The following is a 21,018-nucleotide window of genomic DNA, read 5'->3' on the forward strand; positions in this document are numbered from 1 at the left end:
TTAAGTGTTAATAACTCAAATGATTGAGTACAAAATAAAGGCTTTGGGAACACCCATAATCTTATTGACCTAGAATCGATTTTAAACCTACTTTATTTGAGCTGTGTTATTGCATGATCTAAATTTGAGTCAATTCAACTCAAAATTAATTAAGTAAAAACAACAAGATTTAAATAGCAAATCTGGGTTTAGTCTACTTGCATCTAGTTACCTTTACTTAAATAGTTAAGTTCATTCTATTTCAACACCAAGTTTAGTGAACAAGTTTTTTAGTCACCATTACTCAATTCAATTGAAGGAACGAGTTTACACAATCAATCGAGTAAAGTCAACTTATGAGTGTTTTCAGTGTATGGGAAAAAAAGACCAGTCCTGTTTAGATCTTTATATTCTATTCCAGGCCTATAGTTATGTATATCACTGCATAAAATAAGAGTTGGGTTCAAATGCGACCCGGACATTTCTTCATGAGATTCACCCAAAGTGACAACAAAACAGATCAAATGAGCGATGCAGGGATCAGGGACGTGCAAGAACAGAATAACAGGGCGGAAGAAAGAGAGAGACTGCGGGGAAACAGGAAGAGACGAGCGATACAGTGATGTCATAAAAACATGAGAAAGTGCTAAACAGACTCATTGTCCATGAGCCGTTATGACACTACGACTGCTATTGAACTTTGACCTATCCCAGAAAACACCGAAACGGTTTCTATTGTGTTTGATGGGGTGATGTACGGCACAGATGAGTGTGTGTATTTGTGTGTATAAAGAAACCAGGTGAATCATTCACATTTAACAAGGATCTAAGTCTCGTTTGAGTCGATCAGAAAATGAACAACATTTCTCTGCTCACGTACGACACATTACCCACTCTTAAACAATAACAAATACACACACGTGGTGATTTCTGACGACACTGAAAAGAGAATTTTAAATAAGCATTTTATTTTCAAAATGAAATAGTTACAAACTATTTTAAACATTTAGACAAGCTGTGCACGGTGTGGAGTGGGTCCGTTTGTTACTGTCAGAGTCAACATGTCATATAACGAACTTTGAGCTGTGTGCTGAAGCTCCGCCCCTCATACGTTTGTATTTCAACAAGGGTGCGGGGCATCACAGTATGACGACTGAAAACGGACCTCGCTCTATCAAACAAACTCTCTCTCTCTCACACACACACACATTCAAACTCACGGATTATGACAACAACAGATTATGTGGTTCAAGTGCTTAAATATTTGCATGAATGTGTGTGTCCAAGAGAAGTCCTTCTCCTCCTCAGGTCACGAGTTTAGTCTCTACCCATGATGCAATTCTCTAAATGGTGCCGTTGCCGCCAGTGCCCGGTCCTCGCGTTCTGAAGTCATGCCACAACTTCACCAGCGGCTCTCTGTTCTTCCAAATTAGCTCATGACCGTAAAGTATGTACCAGCTAGAGAGAGACAGAGACAAACGCACACTTCAATAACAGAGACAAAATGGACTACATGCACTTATGTGTGTTTTTAGGTTTTAGCAAATTGCATTATCCACCTCTTATGAGAGGTGCGCCATTTCTAAAACATTTTCAAACAGCATATTTCATGGTAGCAAAGACTCTATTTTAACTTCCCAGAAAGACAAGGAATTACCTAAAAATATACACACTTACTTTGTCATAACAGCGCTTCTTTTTTACATTATAAGAGCCACATTTATGAGGTCGCTGCATTTCAGTGCTGTGTTTCTTCAAACAACACTCATACAAAGCTGATCCTTTCTGTACAAAGATAACTAATGTCAATGTTAAGTATGATGAACAAATGGCCTCCCTTCTTTACTTTAAACATCTATAATAATGCATTACAGACGGGATCGTTACGGACGCTTTATATCAAATCATATGGATATCAATGAGAGAATCAAACATCCACCGCTCGTACTTTTACCATGATGATTCTCATAGATCGCTGAATGTTGCGTAGATCTGTGACATATTTTAATCTAACTACATCTGTAGCCAATATTTGGGATGGGATCATATTAACAAACTTTGCAATTTGAATTGTAAAATTGCTGCGCTGCTCAGCGTGCTCCGCACACACCTCTAGAGGGCGCCGCTTGCTCACGCAGCGCTGTATGAAGCGGTGAATGCAGACTATATAATCAAAATGCAGCCTTATGCGGCGTAGTATTTGTGCAAGGCCATATTGCGATTTCAGTCTTATTTCAATCCATCATTTTATTTCTGGATTGTGCATTTCCAATCATAGATTTTTTAGTCAGAGAGCTTTAGAGATTTTAGTCATGTCCGTAACGCAAGTTCATTTCTCGATTTATAATGGAAAAAACATATTTAGGAAAAAAACATTTTCTGACGTCTGGACTCTATCTGCTATGATTATACAGGTGCATCTCAATAAATTAGAATGTCGTGGAAAAGTTCATTTATTTCAGTAATTCAACTCAAATTGTGAAACTCGTGTATTAAATAAATTCAATGCACACAGACTGAAGTAGTTTAAGTCTTTGGTTCTTTTAATTGTGATGATTTTGGCTCACATTTAACAAAAACCCACCAATTCACTATCTCAAAAAATTAGAATATGGTGACATGCCAATCAGCTAATCAACTCAAAACACCTGCAAAGGTTTCCTGAGCCTTCAAAATGGTCTCTCAGTTTGGTTCACTAGGCTACACAATCATGGGGAAGACTGCTGATCTGACAGTTGTCCAGAAGACAATCATTGACACCCTTCACAAGGAGGGTAAGACACAAACATTCATTGCCAAAGAAGCTGGCTGTTCACAGAGTGCTGTATCCAAGCATGTTAACAGAAAGTTGAGTGGAAGGAAAAAGTGTGGAAGAAAAAGATGTACAACCAACCGAGAGAACCGCAGCCTTATGATTGTCAAGCAAAATCGATTCAAGAATTTGGGTGAACTTCACAAGGAATGGACTGAGGCTGGGGTCAAGGCATCAAGAGCCACCACACACAGACGTGTCAAGGAATTTGGCTACAGTTGTCGTATTTCTCTTGTTAAGCCACTCCTGAACCACAGACAACGTCAGAGGCGTCTTACCTGGGCTAAGGAGAAGAAGAACTGGACTGTTGCCCAGTGGTCCAAAGTCCTCTTTTCAGATGAGAGCAAGTTTTGTATTTCATTTGGAAACCAAGGTCCTAGAGTCTGGAGGAATGGTGGAGAAGCTCATAGCCCAAGTTGCTTGAAGTCCAGTGTTAAGTTTCCACAGTCTGTGATGATTTGGGGTGCAATGTCATCTGCTGGTGTTGGTCCATTGTGTTTTTTGAAAACCAAAGTCACTGCACCCGTTTACCAAGAAATTTTGGAGCACTTCATGCTTCCTTCTGCTGACCAGCTTTTTAAAGATGCTGATTTCATTTTCCAGCAGGATTTGGCACCTGCCCACACTGCCAAAAGCACCAAAAGTTGGTTAAATGACCATGGTGTTGGTGTGCTTGACTGGCCAGCAAACTCACCAGACCTGAACCCCATAGAGAATCTATGGGGTATTGTCAAGAGGAAAATGAGAAACAAGAGACCAAAAAATGCAGATGAGCTGAAGGCCACTGTCAAAGAAACCTGGGCTTCCATACCACCTCAGCAGTGCCACAAACTGATCACCTCCATGCCACGCCGAATTGAGGCAGTAATTAAAGCAAAAGGAGCCCCTACCAAGTATTGAGTACATATACAGTAAATGAACATACTTTCCAGAAGGCCAACAATTCACTAAAAATGTTTTTTTTATTGGTCTTATGATGTATTCTAATTTTTTGAGATAGTGAATTGGTGGGTTTTTGTTAAATGTGAGCCAAAATCATCACAATTAAAAGAACCAAAGACTTAAACTACTTCAGTCTGTGTGCATTGAATTTATTTAATACACGAGTTTCACAATTTGAGTTGAATTACTGAAATAAATGAACTTTTCCACGACATTCTAATTTATTGAGATGCACCTGTATAGCTATAAATCATTATTGTTGAATTATTGTTATTGTTAAATTATTGTTAGTATTATTATTACTACTACTACGTGGAATATTACATTTTTCTCTACTGTAGTATTATATTTCTGTTTGTCTATTATTTCTAAATGTATTTTATAATATAACAATGATGCAAGCTTAGAAATTGTACAAAAAGTTATACATTAACTTAAAAAAAGTCAAATAAAAGTAAAAAACAGAGAGTAGCACAGCTTTTTTTAAATAAAGATACAATAAAATACAATAATAGATCATAAAAATAAATAATAAAAGAAAAGTGACAATAACAACTAAAATACAAAAAGTTATGCTGTATAACAATATATCAGTATATCATGACAAGACCAAAAAAGGCTCCCATATCTCCAAAAAGGCTTTAGTATTACATCTAACTACATGTTAGATGTTCAAATTGTAGTGTATAATTTATGATTTGTTTAAATAGTTTCAATGTTCTTTTTTCCCAATTCATCAGCATACACTTCGTATGTATCATACTATTGTAATGCCTTTAATTACACATATCCATTTAAATCAGGCTTTTATTCTGGTGGAAAACGGAGTGAAGACCATTCAGAAACACACAGCACATGCAAACTATATATTTGTTTAATTAACCATTTGTGCTTGGTGGGCCCACAAGAAAAGGCCAACAGTCTTGACCAACACAAGGTATCGTTTTATAGCTTAGACGCTCTACTTTACAATGCATTTAGATATTATGACCAATAGTGGTCTATCAGCTTTCCTGGATCAGATGACATCATTGGAAATGCTGTAGCGTCATGGGACGCTAAACCTATTGGACTGGGTTCAGATTGCTCCAGCCAGTGGTGTTAATCCTCCATATTTGGGCAGAGAGTCATGTGATCAATCACTGTAATTACATATGGCCGACAAGAGATGGCGCCAAGTACATGACACAGACTCAATGATGACTCAAATGGCACAGAATGAAACTCATTCTGTGAAGTCTCATTACTAAAATCATGTCTGCATCATATGCAAACCTTTAGTCATTGTTGTGTTTGCATGTGTAATTAGTTCTTATGAACAATGATTCGTTTTTATTGTTTGGACACTTAAAGACGTTTTTGGAAACTAGGTTAAATTATATTTGTAATGCTATAACTTTTGATTGCTTTGTTGTATCAACACAAGATTTTACTCAGTTACAGGTGACATGATTGGGAACAAAACAAAAGCAGTGTTACTCACATGCCGAATAAAGCACCACCTAAATGAGCCGCGTGATCGAAAAAACGCCATCCCAGAATCAAGCCTGTCGTATCCAAGGCAACGATGGCCTTAAGAGCCTGTTCAAGGGAAAACATTAAAGAATGCTCATATTACTACATTTCAAAATATACCGAGGCATTGAAGTCATGTCAAAAATCACACTCACGTTTCCAGCAGTGAAAGTGTACATCGGGAGGAAGATGATGGCCAGTTTGGCTTCAGGCATTTTGGTGCAAACAGCCGCGAGGACAGTCATAATGGCCCCTGACTGACACACATACACAGAAATGTAATCACTCAATTCAAATGACCACTGATAAATGCATTAAATGTTTAATTTAATATCACTCACCGCCCCCAGTGATGGACCCAGCCGACCCATCGCAGTTTTAGACACGTAACTGAAAAACGTTGAAATCACACCTGGAAAAAAATGCAGACAAAAACAAAGATTCAACATCATATAATGTGAAAGTGTATACATAGAGAACTGATTTTGGACCAAAAATTTTTTTTCTAAATGAACAAACCTGCAGATAGGTAAAGGGCCATGAACTGCTCTTTGCCCATCATGCTGACAATGCTTGATGAGAAACTCCACAGCACATACATGTTTGCCGCAAGGTGAAAGAAAGAATAGTGACTGAACGTGGACAGCAGCATGGGCCAACACAATGCCTCTGAAACCAGATTACAATTCAGATTAAACCACAGTGTAAAGGCCTATTCACACTGCCGAAGAAAGGTCTATTCACACTGAGAATGAAGCGAATAAAATGAAAAACAATTTCACCCCTGTCCAGTAGGCGTGTGCATGGTGAGAAAAAAAATACTTTTGTGTTATTTTGTCCTTGCAATAAAAATAACAGTGAGGCGTTTGTCTACACACAATAAAATCTTGCATGAAAAGAGTCTATGTGATATTTTACTATGAGCTTTACTACTACCTCACTGCTCTTTATAATGCCAGGAAAACATAACAGGCATAGTGATTTACATACTGTATTAAATAATGTACTTTTTATTTATGTATCCCCTTTTCTCCCTAATTTGGAATGCTCAATTCCCACTACTTAGCTTAGTAGGTCCTCGTGGTGGCGCGGTTACTCATCTCAATCCGGGTGGTGGAGGATAAGTCTCGGTTGCCTCCGCTTCTGAGACCATCAATCCGTGCATCTTATCACGTGACTCGTTGTGTATGACACACCGCGGAGACTCACAGCATGTGGAGGCTCATGCTACTCTCCGCAATCCACACACAACTTACCACACGCCCCACTGAGAGCGAGAACCACTAATCGCAACCACGAGGAGGTTACCCCATGTGACTCTACCCTCCCTAGCAACGGGGCCAATTTGGTTGCTTAGGAGACCTGGCTGGAGTCACTCAGCACGCCCTGGATTCAAACTCGTGACTCCAGGGGTGATAGTCAACGTCAATACTCGCTGAGCTACCCAGGCCCCCTTAAATAATGTACATTAAGACAAAACCGCAGGTATATTCTATAATATGAGGTATCAGCACATTACATAAATATTCAAAAAAAGTAAGAATATGTTTGCAGCTTCTATATTATTTATTTACTGCATACTTGCGCTTATTTGGATTGTGCAGCAGCAGCGACTCTGGGAAAATGAAAAACGCTCTTCTCTCATTGGTCAGTCGGTTTTCATTGCAGTCCGAAGAAGACAAAAAGAAACAGACTGCTCTCCGTAAAAAATAAAAATAAACCTTCGGATTGTCGACGGACGATATGTCGGACCCGGTGTGAATAGCGCCATAGGAGTCCATTGTTCCTATTTAAAAGCTTGTTCGCAACGAACATTCGCACCGAAAATTCGGTCTTGGTGTGAATAGGCCTTGAACCAGATCACAATCCAGAATACCAAATTTTAAGTCCAAAACAAACCGTATAAATACGTCTGGAATACTTATGAGTTAACTGGTGCACTGAGACATAATTAATGCTAGTGATTGTAATTGAAATTCAGGTGACGTTACTCACTGGAGGAGGGGTTAGATGTGAAGTACTTCATCATGGAACGCTGCAGAGATGGAATTCTCCAGCAACAAAACACTAATACATTAGCAGCTATAATGCCTGAAAGAGAGAGAGAGAGAGCGAGATACATGAGGGTTTGTAATTTTTTTTTATGTAAATTTAAAGGTGCACTCAATAATTTTCCCTCATTAAAAACGTTTTATCAATAGCACTATCATTCCATCATTAGCCTTTTTATTTTGCATGGGGCGGATTGCCTGATGGGTGCCAACATGCTGAGATCACATGGCCAGTGTGGCTATTCTTTTGTTGTTTGTGTAGTTCAGACTCACCTGTGACTGTTTTCTGTCCTTCACTTAAACTGTTCCACCACTGATTCACCTGCACATCACATCAGGATTAAGACACACCCATTAAGCACACAGCAAAAAAACTCAAACTTCCATTAAATGTACTCAAGCACCTGTTTGCGAAAGTCTCCCTGTTTCTGGGGCCGTATCTTCTCCAGCCAGTCCGCTCTGACCTTGTCAAAGTAACGCACGCGAGATTTTAAACTTTCGTACTGCCATATCGCCGCCCCGCCGAAAGAACAACCTGTAAACTGAGTTGGAGTTATTACAAAGCATTTTAACACAGATTTTTATATTCATTATATATAAATTCATGCATATATACACACAACACACATCCAAAGAAAAAGATTACAATTCTTCACACACAAAGAATATACAGTACCTACCCCTATAGTGAAGACGAATGGTTTGACCAGTCTGCCAAACGACCTAGCGGGCATCTGTGGAGTGGACGGGTCTGGCAGAGGAGCCATGCCTTTATTGTGTACCATTTCATTTTGCCCCGCCTCTTCTGTCAGACCTTTCTTTGGCTCCGCCTTCTTCGCTACCTTGCGGAAGCCGCACCTCTGCTGTGTTTGAAGCGTAAATCTACTCGGAGAGCAACAAAAATAAAATATAATTTTTATTAGGTATTTTTAGTGATTTGTCAATTGGCAAAAAAGTGAAAAATTACCCCTATACAAGCACCCCCACTTTGGTGGAGGAACGGGGTAAATGACACACCCAAAACAAAAGGTTTACTGCTCATGGGTCCCTCTGACTACACACATAATCAAAGTATCTTTAGAAAGCTAACACTTGAGATTTTACAATGAAATCTTCAGAATTATATTTAACAACATTTGCAATGCATTTGCAATGTGACTTTTTAAGAGTGAAACAAAATTGAGTGGGACGTTTATCCAGTGGGATTGGACTGGATAGTGAAAAGCACGCTATGATATGATTGGTCGATATTATCTTTCCCCGCCCACACAGCCTTGATGACGTCATCAAAAAAGAGAAGTCGTTCCAGAGGCGATTAAAAAAAAATATACTGTGATAAAAAGATTACGAAAACAAACTTTTTTTTTTTTTTTTTTCCATGCACGATAAGACCATTAAGAAAGAAAAAAAGGGTCAATTTTGATTTCTTTAACCCAAACATGATGTTTACATCTGAAACTGCCTTAACGTAGCACAACACAATAAAGTTTCATAACAATAAACACTCTCAAAATGTTTACACCTCAAATGCATTCCGTTTTGGGTACTTTAATATTATAACACTCTAATCCCATGCATGCATGAGCTGATTAAACCCATTACTATTCATGTCAGCGGATAAAACAGAAGGACCTGAGATGCTCACAGTGAGAGGAGTGATGTATTACCTGTTGGTCAGGTAGTGTTTATTGCAGCAGTCTTCAGCAGCCCGTCTGAACAACACTGCGCCCCTCACCGCCATCATCACTGCGACCCCTCTGCTGCTCTCACAATGCGGCTGAGGCTTCCGCACCAGACCACGCCCACAGCGAACCCTGCTGGAGGAGGAGTGACACATCATTTACACTATAACTTTAGATAGAGCTGATCATTTTATTTACTTTAATATGGATCATCTGGGATTAAATTCAGATATAAATGTATGTTTGCAGTGCATATGATTGAATACCGGAATTAATATGCAATACTAAAAAAAATACTATAATAATAATAATAATAATAATAAAAAATAATTATATGTATATATATATATATAATTAATATTATAAATTATATATTATTATTATATATATCAGATACATAGGCCTATACTTGGTTATAAATTAATAATAAATTCTAAACAATAAAATGATATATTATGATATATGTTTATCTATAACAATACTGTATATTTTTATGATAAATGAAGCCTACTTGTCCGTCATATAATTTACTTTCCTGCTCATTTATGAGATATATTATCACCTATAGAGATAAATGATAATTCTGTTAGTTTTTCTTGGCTTTGATATTGTAGTCTGAGTAAAACAAGAAAAGGAAAGTATCGTCTGTTCAGTGTACATGGAAATAAAACATTTTCAGATCTCACATGAATGAGTATTTATACTTTTATTCCCTTATTAATGCATTTTTTGTTTTTGTTTCCATGTGTATTCATTTCCACATTCATGCATGAACATTGCACTTTAAATCTAATTTATTTTCATTTTTAGCCAGAATTTTACAAATGAAAAAGGAACTTTGTAAAACTTTTTGTGTGCGTTTATGTTATTTATTTTTAAAGCAGGTTTGTAGATTTTTTTATTCATTTATTTATGGTGAGGTTTGCACATTTGTTTATTTATTTTGCAGGTTTACATATTTATTTATTTAATCATTCATTTATTTATGGTGAGGTTTGCACATTTGTTTATTTATTTTGCAGGTTTACATATTTATTTATTTATTTATTTAATCATTCATTTATTTATGGTGAGGTTTGCACATTTGTTTATTTATTTTGCAGGTTTACATATTTATTTATTTATTTAATCATTCATTTATTTATGGTGATGTTTGCACATTTGTTTATTTATTTTGCAGGTTTCCATATTTATTTATTTATTTAATCATTCATTTATTTATGGTGAGGTTTGCACATGTGTTTATTTATTTTGCAGGTTTACATATTTATTTATTTATTTAATCATTCATTTATTTATGGTGATGTTTGCACATTTGTTTATTTATTTTGCAGGTTTACATATTTATTTATTTATTTAATCATTCATTTATTTATGGTGATGTTTGCACATTTGTTTATTTATTTTGCAGGTTTCCATATTTATTTATTTATTTAATCATTCATTTATTTATGGTGAGGTTTGCACATGTGTTTATTTATTTTGCAGGTTTACATATTTATTTATTTAATCATTCATTTATTTATGGTGAGGTTTGCACATTTGTTTATTTATTTTGCAGGTTTACATATTTATTTATTTATTTATTTAATCATTCATTTATTTATGGTGAGGTTTGCACATTTGTTTATTTATTTTGCAGGTTTACATATTTATTTATTTATTTAATCATTCATTTATTTATGGTGATGTTTGCACATTTGTTTATTTATTTTGCAGGTTTACATATTTATTTATTTATTTAATCATTCATTTATTTATGGTGAGGTTTGCACATGTGTTTATTTATTTTGCAGGTTTACATATTTATTTATTTAATCATTCATTTATTTATGGTGAGGTTTGCACATTTGTTTATTTATTTTGCAGGTTTACATATTTATTTATTTATTTATTTAATCATTCATTTATTTATGGTGAGGTTTGCACATTTGTTTATTTATTTTGCAGGTTTACATATTTATTTATTTATTTAATCATTCATTTATTTATGGTGATGTTTGCACATTTGTTTATTTATTTTGCAGGTTTACATATTTATTTATTTATTTAATCATTCATTTATTTATGGTGAGGTTTGCACATGTGTTTATTTATTTTGCAGGTTTACATATTTATTTATTTAATCATTCATTTATTTATGGTGAGGTTTGCACATTTGTTTATTTATTTTGCAGGTTTACATATTTATTTATTTATTTATTTAATCATTCATTTATTTATGGTGAGGTTTGCACATTTGTTTATTTGTTTTGCAGGTTTACATATTTATTTATTTATTTAATCATTCATTTATTTATGGTGAGGTTTGCACATGTGTTTATTTATTTTGCAGGTTTACATATTTATTTATTTAATCATTCATTTATTTATGGTGAGGTTTGCACATTTGTTTATTTATTTTGCAGGTTTACATATTTATTTATTTATTTATTTAATCATTCATTTATTTATGGTGAGGTTTGCACATTTGTTTATTTATTTTGCAGGTTTACATATTTATTTATTTATTTAATTATTCATTCATTTATTTATGGTGATGTTTGCACATTTGTTTATTTATTTTGCAGGTTTACATATTTATTTATTTATTTAATCATTCATTTATTTATGGTGATGTTTGCACATTTGTTTATTTATTTTGCAGGTTTACATATTTATTTATTTATTTAATTATTCATTCATTTATTTATGGTGATGTTTGCACATTTGTTTATTTATTTTGCAGGTTTACATATTTATTTATTTATTTAATCATTCATTTATTTATGGTGATGTTTGCACATTTGTTTATTTATTTTGCAGGTTTACACATTTGTTTGTCTGTTTATTAATTTATTTGGACAAGTGTATTGTTTTAATATTGTCCGTCCTTATAGTGTATGCTCTTTATTTAGTAGAAATGTATAAAGGTGTTTGTGTGCAGCTGAGCCCCTGCGCCACACCCGTCCGGTGCGCTACACTCAAAACACACAAACAAACACGCCCTCCAGCAGCCCCCGGTACAGCGCGTGCGCTCCGGTGCTCCGGTTCACCGTCTCTTCCTCGCGAACATGGCGGCGCCTGCGCTCTCCAGCCGGACTGGTTCAGCTGGCAGCAGCCCCACCGCCACACCGAATAGCACCAAACCCGTCCCGCACTGCCCCGAGCTAGACTTCAGGTCCGGCTCCAGGATAGAAGAACTCAACCGACTGATAGCCGAATTCAGCAAGCACGACCAGCGCGAGTATGACGACCAGCGAGCGCTGGAGATCCACACGGCCAAAGACTTCATATTCTCCATGCTCGGTGAGAAACAGCTTGGTTGCATGCATGCATTTATACATTAAGAGCGAGACATTCCAGGCGTTACGTGCATATGAAAGTGAAAATGGTTTATGGTTGGTTGCATTGCACTTCTTATTGTTATGCGCTGCAATCAACGTTGAGTAGTGTGCGCACGCGCGCGTGTGTGTATAGGTGATGGGAATGCTGCTTCAACGCCCTGAACTCATGTTTGCACCGCTAAATATGGGATTTATTTAACCTGTCAAGATCAGGAAGACTAGACCACTTGCCATTTAAGTGTTTTAGTTCATCCAAAAATGAAAGTTAAGTCATTATGTACTCACTCTCATTTTGTTTCAAACCGGAATGATTTTCTTCTTCAATGGAACACAAAAGAAGAGGTTTGGAAGTATGTGCATGCTACAGTTTTCCATACAACAAATCAGTCAATGCGAAACAATATGTTATAAGATATAAAGAATATATTGATTTTTAGCTGCACTTTTTGTGCATATATTTTCTGAAACTGCTGTTCATTTGTTTTGGTACTGCCAATTTGACTATGAAACTTCATTTTCAAGCATAAAGATGGACATTTTTGTTACGTAAACTTACCTTGTTTGGTCACCTGGAAAATCATGATGATAAACAGAACTGTGTTTGTATAAACCTTATCAATCTTGTTGGCTACGTTTTTATATTCACAAAAGTTTGCTTTATAGTTTTTGAAAAGGAAATAGAAAATTACATTGACTCAATTTAGACTAATAAAAAGTAATCAAAACTAGCATTTTCTTTCATATTTTTCATACAGATTTGTATTGTGTTAATCCTAATGTTAAAAATACTGTATTACATTCATGTTTTTGTTATGTAATACTGATGCAAAAAAATTAAATGAATGCATTGACCAGGAGCTGTCAAGGTCCAGAAATGACAAACACACCATAAAGGTACCAGGCAAAAGTGACTTGTGCAATATAGTTTGACAGTCCCTGGTCACTGTATGCCTTCATTGTATGGAAAAGAACTGCACGAACAGGGCTCGACGGTGCCACTGATTCAGTCGCATATGCAAGTGAAAATTACTGCATGTGACCGTGGAAAATTATTTACGACTGACATTTGACACCTTAACTTATGAACTTGTATAGTATCATCAGAATAGATACTCATGTATGCAAATAACACAAAACAAGCAAGTTCAACCCCCCATTATTTATCCCATGATCAATGGAAACATGTAAATGCTTCATGCTGCACAAGACAAATCTACACCTTTTGGCAGATATACCATGTGGAGATGTGTGGAGGCTTCACGCCATCCACCGCGGCAACCACACTCAACTCACCACGCGCCCCACCGAGAACGAACCACATTATAGTGACCACGAGGAGTTTACCCCATGTGACTCTACCCTCCCTAGCAACTGGACCAATTTGGTTGCTTAGGAGACCTGGCTGTAGTCACTCAGCACGCCTTGGGATTCGAGCTAGCGAACTCCAGGGGTGGTAGCCAGCGTATTTTACCACTGAGCTTCCCAGGCCCCCCACACCTGGAGTTGTGAGTTCAAATCCAGGGTGTTCTGAGTGACTCCAGCCAGGTTTCCTAAGCAACCAAATTGGCACGGTTGCTAGGGAGGGTAGAGTCACATGGGGTAACCTCCTCGTGTTCGCTATAATATGGTTCTCGCTCTCGGTGGGGCGCGTGGTGAGTTGTGCGCGGATGCCGCGGAGAATAGCGTGAAGCCTCCACATGCGCTATGTCCAAATTGGTGAGAAAAGGGGAGAAAATCCCCCAAAAATAAAATAAAAATTTAAATCTCCTTTTGTGTTCCACAGATGAAAGTTTCTCCAGAACTTTGGGTGGTGCCAGATTTCTGGTCGTGTGGGCTTCTTTAGACCACATCCACGCTAAAACGTTTTCTTTTGACAACGCACTGAATACCTACATTTACTCTCATCCACACTAGAGTGGTGTTTTCCTTACCAGAAACAAAGACCTTTGTAAACACTTTATATATAAGTGTGTGGCATTTGGAAACTGAAAACGGACTTGTTTGGACGTGGCTTTAGAACGTGCATTGATGTGGCATAACATAACAGGACAAAAGAACTGCATTTATTTCTGTATACAGTTTGTAAAAGAGTTGAGTTCTCAGAGAATGCGACCAGAACTGACAGATTGTAAGTGCAGTGATCAAGAAGGCTTTGCAGAAGAGAGCAGTCCAAACACATGAGTGCTGGAACAGCAAACGAGTCTGAACCCCGAGGCGAGGCAGTGAGGCAGCACTTGACTTCTGCTGTCTTTGGGTTCACTCTGACTCTCACACACAATTATACTCGAATGTTTATTCAGCCTCATGATCACATAGATGCACATGAACACGTTCTGTGTCGTGCCAGGATAGATTAAATTTGTAGACTTTTTTCATTCTCCGTGCTGATTTTGGAAATGCAAATCTGTGGAATGGTTTTAAAGTCAACATGAAATCAAATTTGACCCTGTTAACTTTTTTACTGCATATATCTGGTCATATTGGGAATGATTTATAAGTGCACATTATAGAGTGCAACAGTCTGTTTCTGGAAGTAAAGATCCCATTCATTTTCTCATAGTCAAATAAGATAACGTTTGAACTTTTAAAGACCAATTTACTGTGAGCTCCGAGGTTGTTAACTGATGGCATATGCTTCCGTTAAAGCCATCTGTCCACGTTATTTCAACTGCATTTGTAAAAAAAAATCATGTATACTAGGGATGGGACAATATGGTTATCTCACGATTCGGTTCAATATACAATATGAGGTTCGATTCGATCTCGATACAATCAATATTATCTCAATTCGATATGATAACACTTAAATGACAAAATATGGCAGAAAGTTGGGCAACGTTCAGGCTGATCAGCTGCAGAAAAAAAACAATAGACCCGAACAGAACATGTCCGGAAAAAGTATGTGAAAATGTTATTTATTCTTGATTATTATTGGTACTGTCACTTTAAGAGTTTAACGCGCATCTCACAGACTTGCACAGGTGTTACGGTTCATTTATTTATTTATTTAAAAATATAAAATAAAATTCACCCCTTTTCTCCCCAATTTGGTATTCCCAATGCGCTCTAAGTCCTTGTGGTGGCGTAGTGACTCAATCCGGGTGGCGGAGGACGAATCTCAGTTGCCTCCACGTCTGAGACGTCAATCCGCGCATCTTATCACGTGGCTTCTGAGCGCATTGCTGCGGAGACCTAGCGCATGTGGAGGCTTCACGCTATTCTCCGCGGCATCCACGCACAACTCACCATGCGCCCCACCGAGAGCGAGAACCACATTATAGCGACCACGAGGAGGTTACCCCATGTGACTCTACCCTCCCTAGCAACCAGACCAATTTGGTTGCTTAGGAGACCTGGCTGGAGTCACTCAGGACGCCCTGGATTTGAACTCGCGACTCCAGAGGTGGTAGTCAGCGTCAATACTGGCTGAGCTACCCAGGCCCTGTTACGGTTCATTTATTAACGAGAGAGAAGTCTCGGTTTTTTAACGCATCCATGCTGTTTGTGGTTAAATTTTATATTTCTTTTTAAATTTTTATCTGACTGTAAAGAACAGAAAGGATGTTAAAAGACACATTATTCAATGAAAGTGAAGAGCGGGATCTCATCTTTGATGGATACACACTACACGGAAGAAATGGTCCGTTTTAATCTCAAGAAGTTATCAACAAAACAAGGTGATTTTCCAGGTATTCCAGCACTTACTGTAATTCAAGCACTTTAAGCTCTTCTAGGACCTTGTGCGACTCCTGAAACAGTGTAGGAAAAATGCACAGTAGGGGTAAAATCAAGCAATACAGAGATTATGATGTTTGACGGGTCATTTAATTTATGTTCACATGGACAGAAAACAATGTTTCAGCCTTTGTTTCTCTGCAGCGACTATCCGCTCCCATTTCGCACTGTGAATGACGCAACCGAGTCACTCTCCCTACACTCTAGAACTACTTGCAGTATATATTTGTATAAATCTTGCAATTTATATATACAGTATTTTGCAATAAACTTAAAACATATTGTTTTTATACTCATAATCATCAACTTCTACATCAATTTTTGTTTTGATTTCACTGTCGTTTTTCATTAATTTATGTCATTTACAGTGATTCACAAGATTGTAGTTCATTCCCTCATTAAAGACGTTAAAACTACACAATGTAAGTTTTGGCCCTCTAGTGGTTGAAGCATAAAACTGCATGTTACGTGCGGAAGAACATTTTACATGAGTTGTGTTTCGGCACTGCTCTTCTGCGCGAACGGATCTTATGGTTTGAGGACTCTACTAGGATTTTACTTGCAGAGCAGGTGTCATGAGTCGACGTGCTGTTCATGTTGATATGTTATTCGTTTAAACAATTATAACTGATATATTGCTTACTTTGAGGACGATAAACAACACTCAGTCTTAATTATATATTAATTATATTTTAATGAGTATTCAAGAGTTTTATCCACTACACAGTACACATGAATGTTTGTATTTTACTACTCATATCAATTTAAGAGATGAAACTTGTGAAATAGCTGGTATGCGTTCGACTGATGACACTATATTTTTATATTACAATCTATAGCCTCAGTACAGAATGCAAGTGAACCGTAATACTACAGTAGTAGGTCTGTATACTGCAAATAATATTTTTATAACTAATAATATGCAATATAATAATTACAATAATACATGTTTAATTGTTTATTTGGAAGAACAATTACAGTAGAGATACGATTGCATGCTAAACATATTAATGTACATACTGTTCTATGAAATCGGTACATTTATAAACAAGTTGAGATGAGCATACATTTATGGGGATCTACTTTGTATAGTGGCTGCTAAAAGTCAAAAGTGGTAAGTGTTCGCACACTGATTTATTGCTCCAAAAATACTTTATTGGCGTACACTTGCTTGCAACATTTAGACTATTAGGTCTTCGTCAGGCAAAATCGTTTTTTTGTTGTTGTTGTTTTTTCATTTTTCTGCTTTAAGGATAATGGAAAGTGACAACTTATGCATTTTTGTGACTGAGGTAAAAGCAATAGCCCAAGAAAACTGTGGCTCACACATATAGTACTTAGACACGCACACTTTGGGAATCTCAAAACTGCAGCAATGTTATAAAATACTCAGAAGTCGTGAATATTAGTAAAGGTGTTACAGTAACTTCACTAGAGAAAACGAAACTTATAAACACATTGTGAATGGTACACATGACTACTGTTCGATTAAAACACGACAAACTATATATTCTTAACAACCCTACCAGAAAACATATCCAAGCATTATAGTAGGTAAACAACTTCACAAAAAGTCCATTTGATTGTGTGATATGTGAGTGATTTCACGGCGCTGCTGAACAGCTTCCCGCTTCCCTGACACCCGCGCGAGTCGCGTCATAGCCGGACCTTCTTTCTGCGCTTACGGACATGACGTAATCACACAAGGACGAATGGCGTAAACCTGCAATTTCTCACCAAATCTGACCCGACAGCTCAAAATAAAATCATTATTGTAGGCTTACTGTAGTGAATCGAGGTAAGACAAGAACAGGGTTTACAACATGGATTTCTTGTGTACTCACTCGATTATAAACTTTTGTTAATTTGACTTGTGCGTTTTTAAAAAAATACATTTTTGAATCAAATCTAAGTTTGTAATGTTGTGATTCATCTCAGAGCTGGTTGCTTTGTTTCACTCGTTCGAACTCTTTTTATGAAGGATTTTATGAAATCCCTATGGAAGAAAATTACTTCCAGAGCCAAGATGGCCGAAAAAGTTGGCGGGAACTGTTGCGCTTTATTCCTTTTGAGCTCTGAAACAGTTTTCCTTTTCGGCTGACCTCATCAAGCCCTCATTATTATTCAGTCCCGCCCCTCCAACCGTGTCACCATCCAGTCAACGCCAGTCAAGCGTGTAGTTTCTGCACCTCTAGCAGCGCAAAACAGAATTGCAGAAATAATGACTGTTTTGAAACGAGTTCAAATTGCGCTTTGAGTTTTCTGAGGAGATTTGCAGGCGCAGATTCAAAGTTGGCCTGAAGGTGTATTGCTGAATGCTTCATTTGAGTTGTGTGTCAGATGTGCTGCTAGGCGAGTCACTGACTTGTTTTTGTTTGTGCAAAAGTCTCTAGAGTTGCTTCTGCTGCTAATGGTAGTTTTTAACACCCCAGAGTCACTCCCTGCCGCATGCACACTTAATCATGAGGTTCAACTCTGGTGTGATGTCATAATCGAGGGAATATTTTGTTCAAACGTCTGTTGGCTGTTTCTACAGCCTCGAGTCCTATATTCTCTGTATTGTGATGCTCACATCTTGTTGGAATTACTATATTTACAAGATGACAGCTTGGTCCTTGCTATTCAATATGCCCCTTTATTTATAAAGTTAAAATGGATAATATATTATTAACAAGTTAAATAAAAAAATGGCATGTACCCTTTAAGTATTTTTAAAATAAGTAAACATTGCCTCAAGGTTTAGACCATTTGGACCAAGACGGAGAAGTCAGAGCTTACATAAAATTCAACTCGTAATTGGGTTTTTCTTCAACTTGAGTGTCCCAGCAGTTGATTTTTATTAAAACAAACAGATTTCATCTTTTTATTATATGAAGTTCCCATTAAACTGATTTGAAAACGTTTTACCGTGCCTTCATTATTTACTTTTCAAATGCTTTTTATGTGTAGATTTGACTCTTTTAGCCTTCAGACCCTGACTTTCAATATTTTTTTTTCTCCCTAATTTGGAATGCCCAATTCCCAATGTGCTCTAAGTCCTCGTGGTGGTGTAGTGACTCGCCTCAATCCGGATGGTGGAGGACAAATCTCAGTTGCCTCCGCGTCTGAGACTGTCAATCCGGACATCTTATCATGAGGCATCCACGCACAACTCACCATGCGCCCTGCTGAGAATGAGAACCACATTATAGCGACCACGAGGAGGTTACCCCATGTGACTCTACCCTCCCTAGCAACTGGGCCAGTTTGGTTGCTTAGGAGACCTGGCTGGAGTCACTCAGCACGCCCTGGATTCGAACTCGTGACTCCAGGTGTTGTAGTCCGCGTCAATACTCGCAGAGCTACCCAGGCCCCCTGACTTTCAATATTAAACTATGAAAATCCATTATAAAAATATAAATTATTAAAGGGATAGTTCACCCATAATTGAAAATTCTCTCATTATTTACTCACCCTCATGATATCCCAGATGTGTAAGACTTTCTTCACCAGAACACATTTGAAGAAAAACAGAAAAATATCTCCACTTAGTAGGTCCTTAATATACAAGTGAATGGAGATTTCTCTTTTGAAACTCCAAAAATCACAGACAGTCATCATAAACGTCATCCATACAACACCAGCTGTCAAATTAATCTAAAGTCTTCTAAAGTGACATGATTGCTTTTGGTGCGAAAAAGATAAATATTGATAAAATAATAATGAGAGAATTTTCATTTTTGGGTTAACTATTTCTTTAAATGTTTAAAACTATGAGCATCTAAACAAAGAGTGAAATAAACATAAACCATTTCGGAGGCCTGGGTAGCTCAGCGGGTATTGACGTTGACTATCACCCCTGGAGTCACGAGTTCGAATCCAAGGCGTGCTGAGTGACTCCAGCCAGGTCTCTTTTGCAACCAAAATTGGCTCGGTTGCTAGGGAGGGCAGAGTCACATGGGGTAACCTCCTCGTGGTCACGATTAGTGGTTCTCGCTCTCAATGGGGCGTGTGGTGAGTTGTGCGTGGATCGTGGAGAGTAGCATGAGCCTCCACATGCTGTGAGTCTCCGGTGTCATGCACAACGAGTCACATGATAAGATGCGCAGATTGACGGTGTAAAAGTGTAAAAGTATTATTTAATTGTGTTTTAATTATTTAATTTCCAGCACAGAATTCTATTTACCCAGTTTGTTTTTGTCCTGCACTGATGATGGTATTTCTTGTTTTCAGGTATGGTGCAAAAGCTGGACCAGAAACTTCCGGTTGCCAACGAGTACTTGCTCTTGTCGGGCGGGGTTAGAGAAGGCGTGGTCGACATGGACCTGGACGAGTTGACGGTTTACGCACGGGGGGCGGATTACGACATGGACTTTACTCTACTGGTTCCTGCGCTCAAACTTCATGACCGAAACCAGCCCGTCACACTGGACATGCGCCATTCCGCGCTATGCCATTCCTGGCTTAGCTTGCGTTTGTTTGACGAGGGAACCATCAACAAGTGGAAGGACTGTTGCACCGTAGTCGATCACATTAACAGCGCTACCAACTACTTCTTCTCCCCCATGCTAGTGGCGGACTGGTTCTACGAATCCATCAGCGTGGTTCTCACGGAGATTCAGAAGAAACCGCAGCGGGGAGTTCCGCGCGTCGAGAAAGTTGAGCGAAATGGAACGGTCATCTCCATCATCTTGGCCGTCGGTGGCAGCCGAATGTTGTACGACGTAGTTCCGGTGGTTTCCTTCAAAGGTTGGCCCGCAGTGGCCCAGAGTTGGTTGATGGAGAACCATTTTTGGGATGGTAAGATCACAGAAGAGGAAGTGATTAGTGGGTTTTATTTGCTTCCTGCCTGCTCTTCCACAGGCCAGAAGGAAAACGAGTGGCGCCTGTCATTTGCACGTAGTGAGGTGCAACTAAAGAAATGCATCTCCGCAAGTCTGATGCAGGCGTACCAGGCATGCAAAGCTCTCATTATCAAGCTTCTATCTCGACCCAAA

General features: G+C 37.8%; 2 protein-coding genes across 2 annotated transcripts in view; one reads left to right on the forward strand and one right to left on the reverse strand.

Annotated features, from left to right (window-relative positions):
• Window positions 1-926: 926 nt before the first annotated feature.
• Window positions 927-9,088, reverse strand: LOC127429936 (presenilins-associated rhomboid-like protein, mitochondrial). Its single transcript, XM_051679314.1, has 10 exons — window positions 8,967-9,088; window positions 7,980-8,181; window positions 7,704-7,841; window positions 7,573-7,621; window positions 7,244-7,339; window positions 5,768-5,917; window positions 5,590-5,660; window positions 5,404-5,505; window positions 5,217-5,314; window positions 927-1,437 (listed from the first exon to the last, which is right to left on the reverse strand). Exons 1-10 carry the CDS (start codon window positions 9,041-9,043, stop codon window positions 1,323-1,325), a joined length of 1,098 nt encoding a protein of 365 aa, XP_051535274.1. The 5' UTR covers window positions 9,044-9,088; the 3' UTR covers window positions 927-1,322.
• Window positions 9,089-11,993: 2,905 nt separating this feature from the next.
• The window catches only part of LOC127429931 (nucleotidyltransferase MB21D2-like), an 11,308-nt gene continuing 2,283 nt past the window's right edge, over window positions 11,994-21,018 (forward strand). Inside the window, exons 1-2 of the mRNA XM_051679306.1 lie at window positions 11,994-12,269; window positions 20,255-21,018. The exon at window positions 20,255-21,018 is cut by the window's right edge and continues 2,283 nt beyond it. Of these exons, the coding sequence (XP_051535266.1) occupies window positions 12,035-12,269; window positions 20,255-21,018 (999 nt within the window). The 5' untranslated portion in view covers window positions 11,994-12,034. The remainder of the gene's footprint in view (window positions 12,270-20,254) is intronic.

The sequence above is a fragment of the Myxocyprinus asiaticus genome, chromosome 39 (assembly GCF_019703515.2).
Source record: "Myxocyprinus asiaticus isolate MX2 ecotype Aquarium Trade chromosome 39, UBuf_Myxa_2, whole genome shotgun sequence".
NCBI lineage: Eukaryota > Metazoa > Chordata > Actinopteri > Cypriniformes > Catostomidae > Myxocyprinus > Myxocyprinus asiaticus.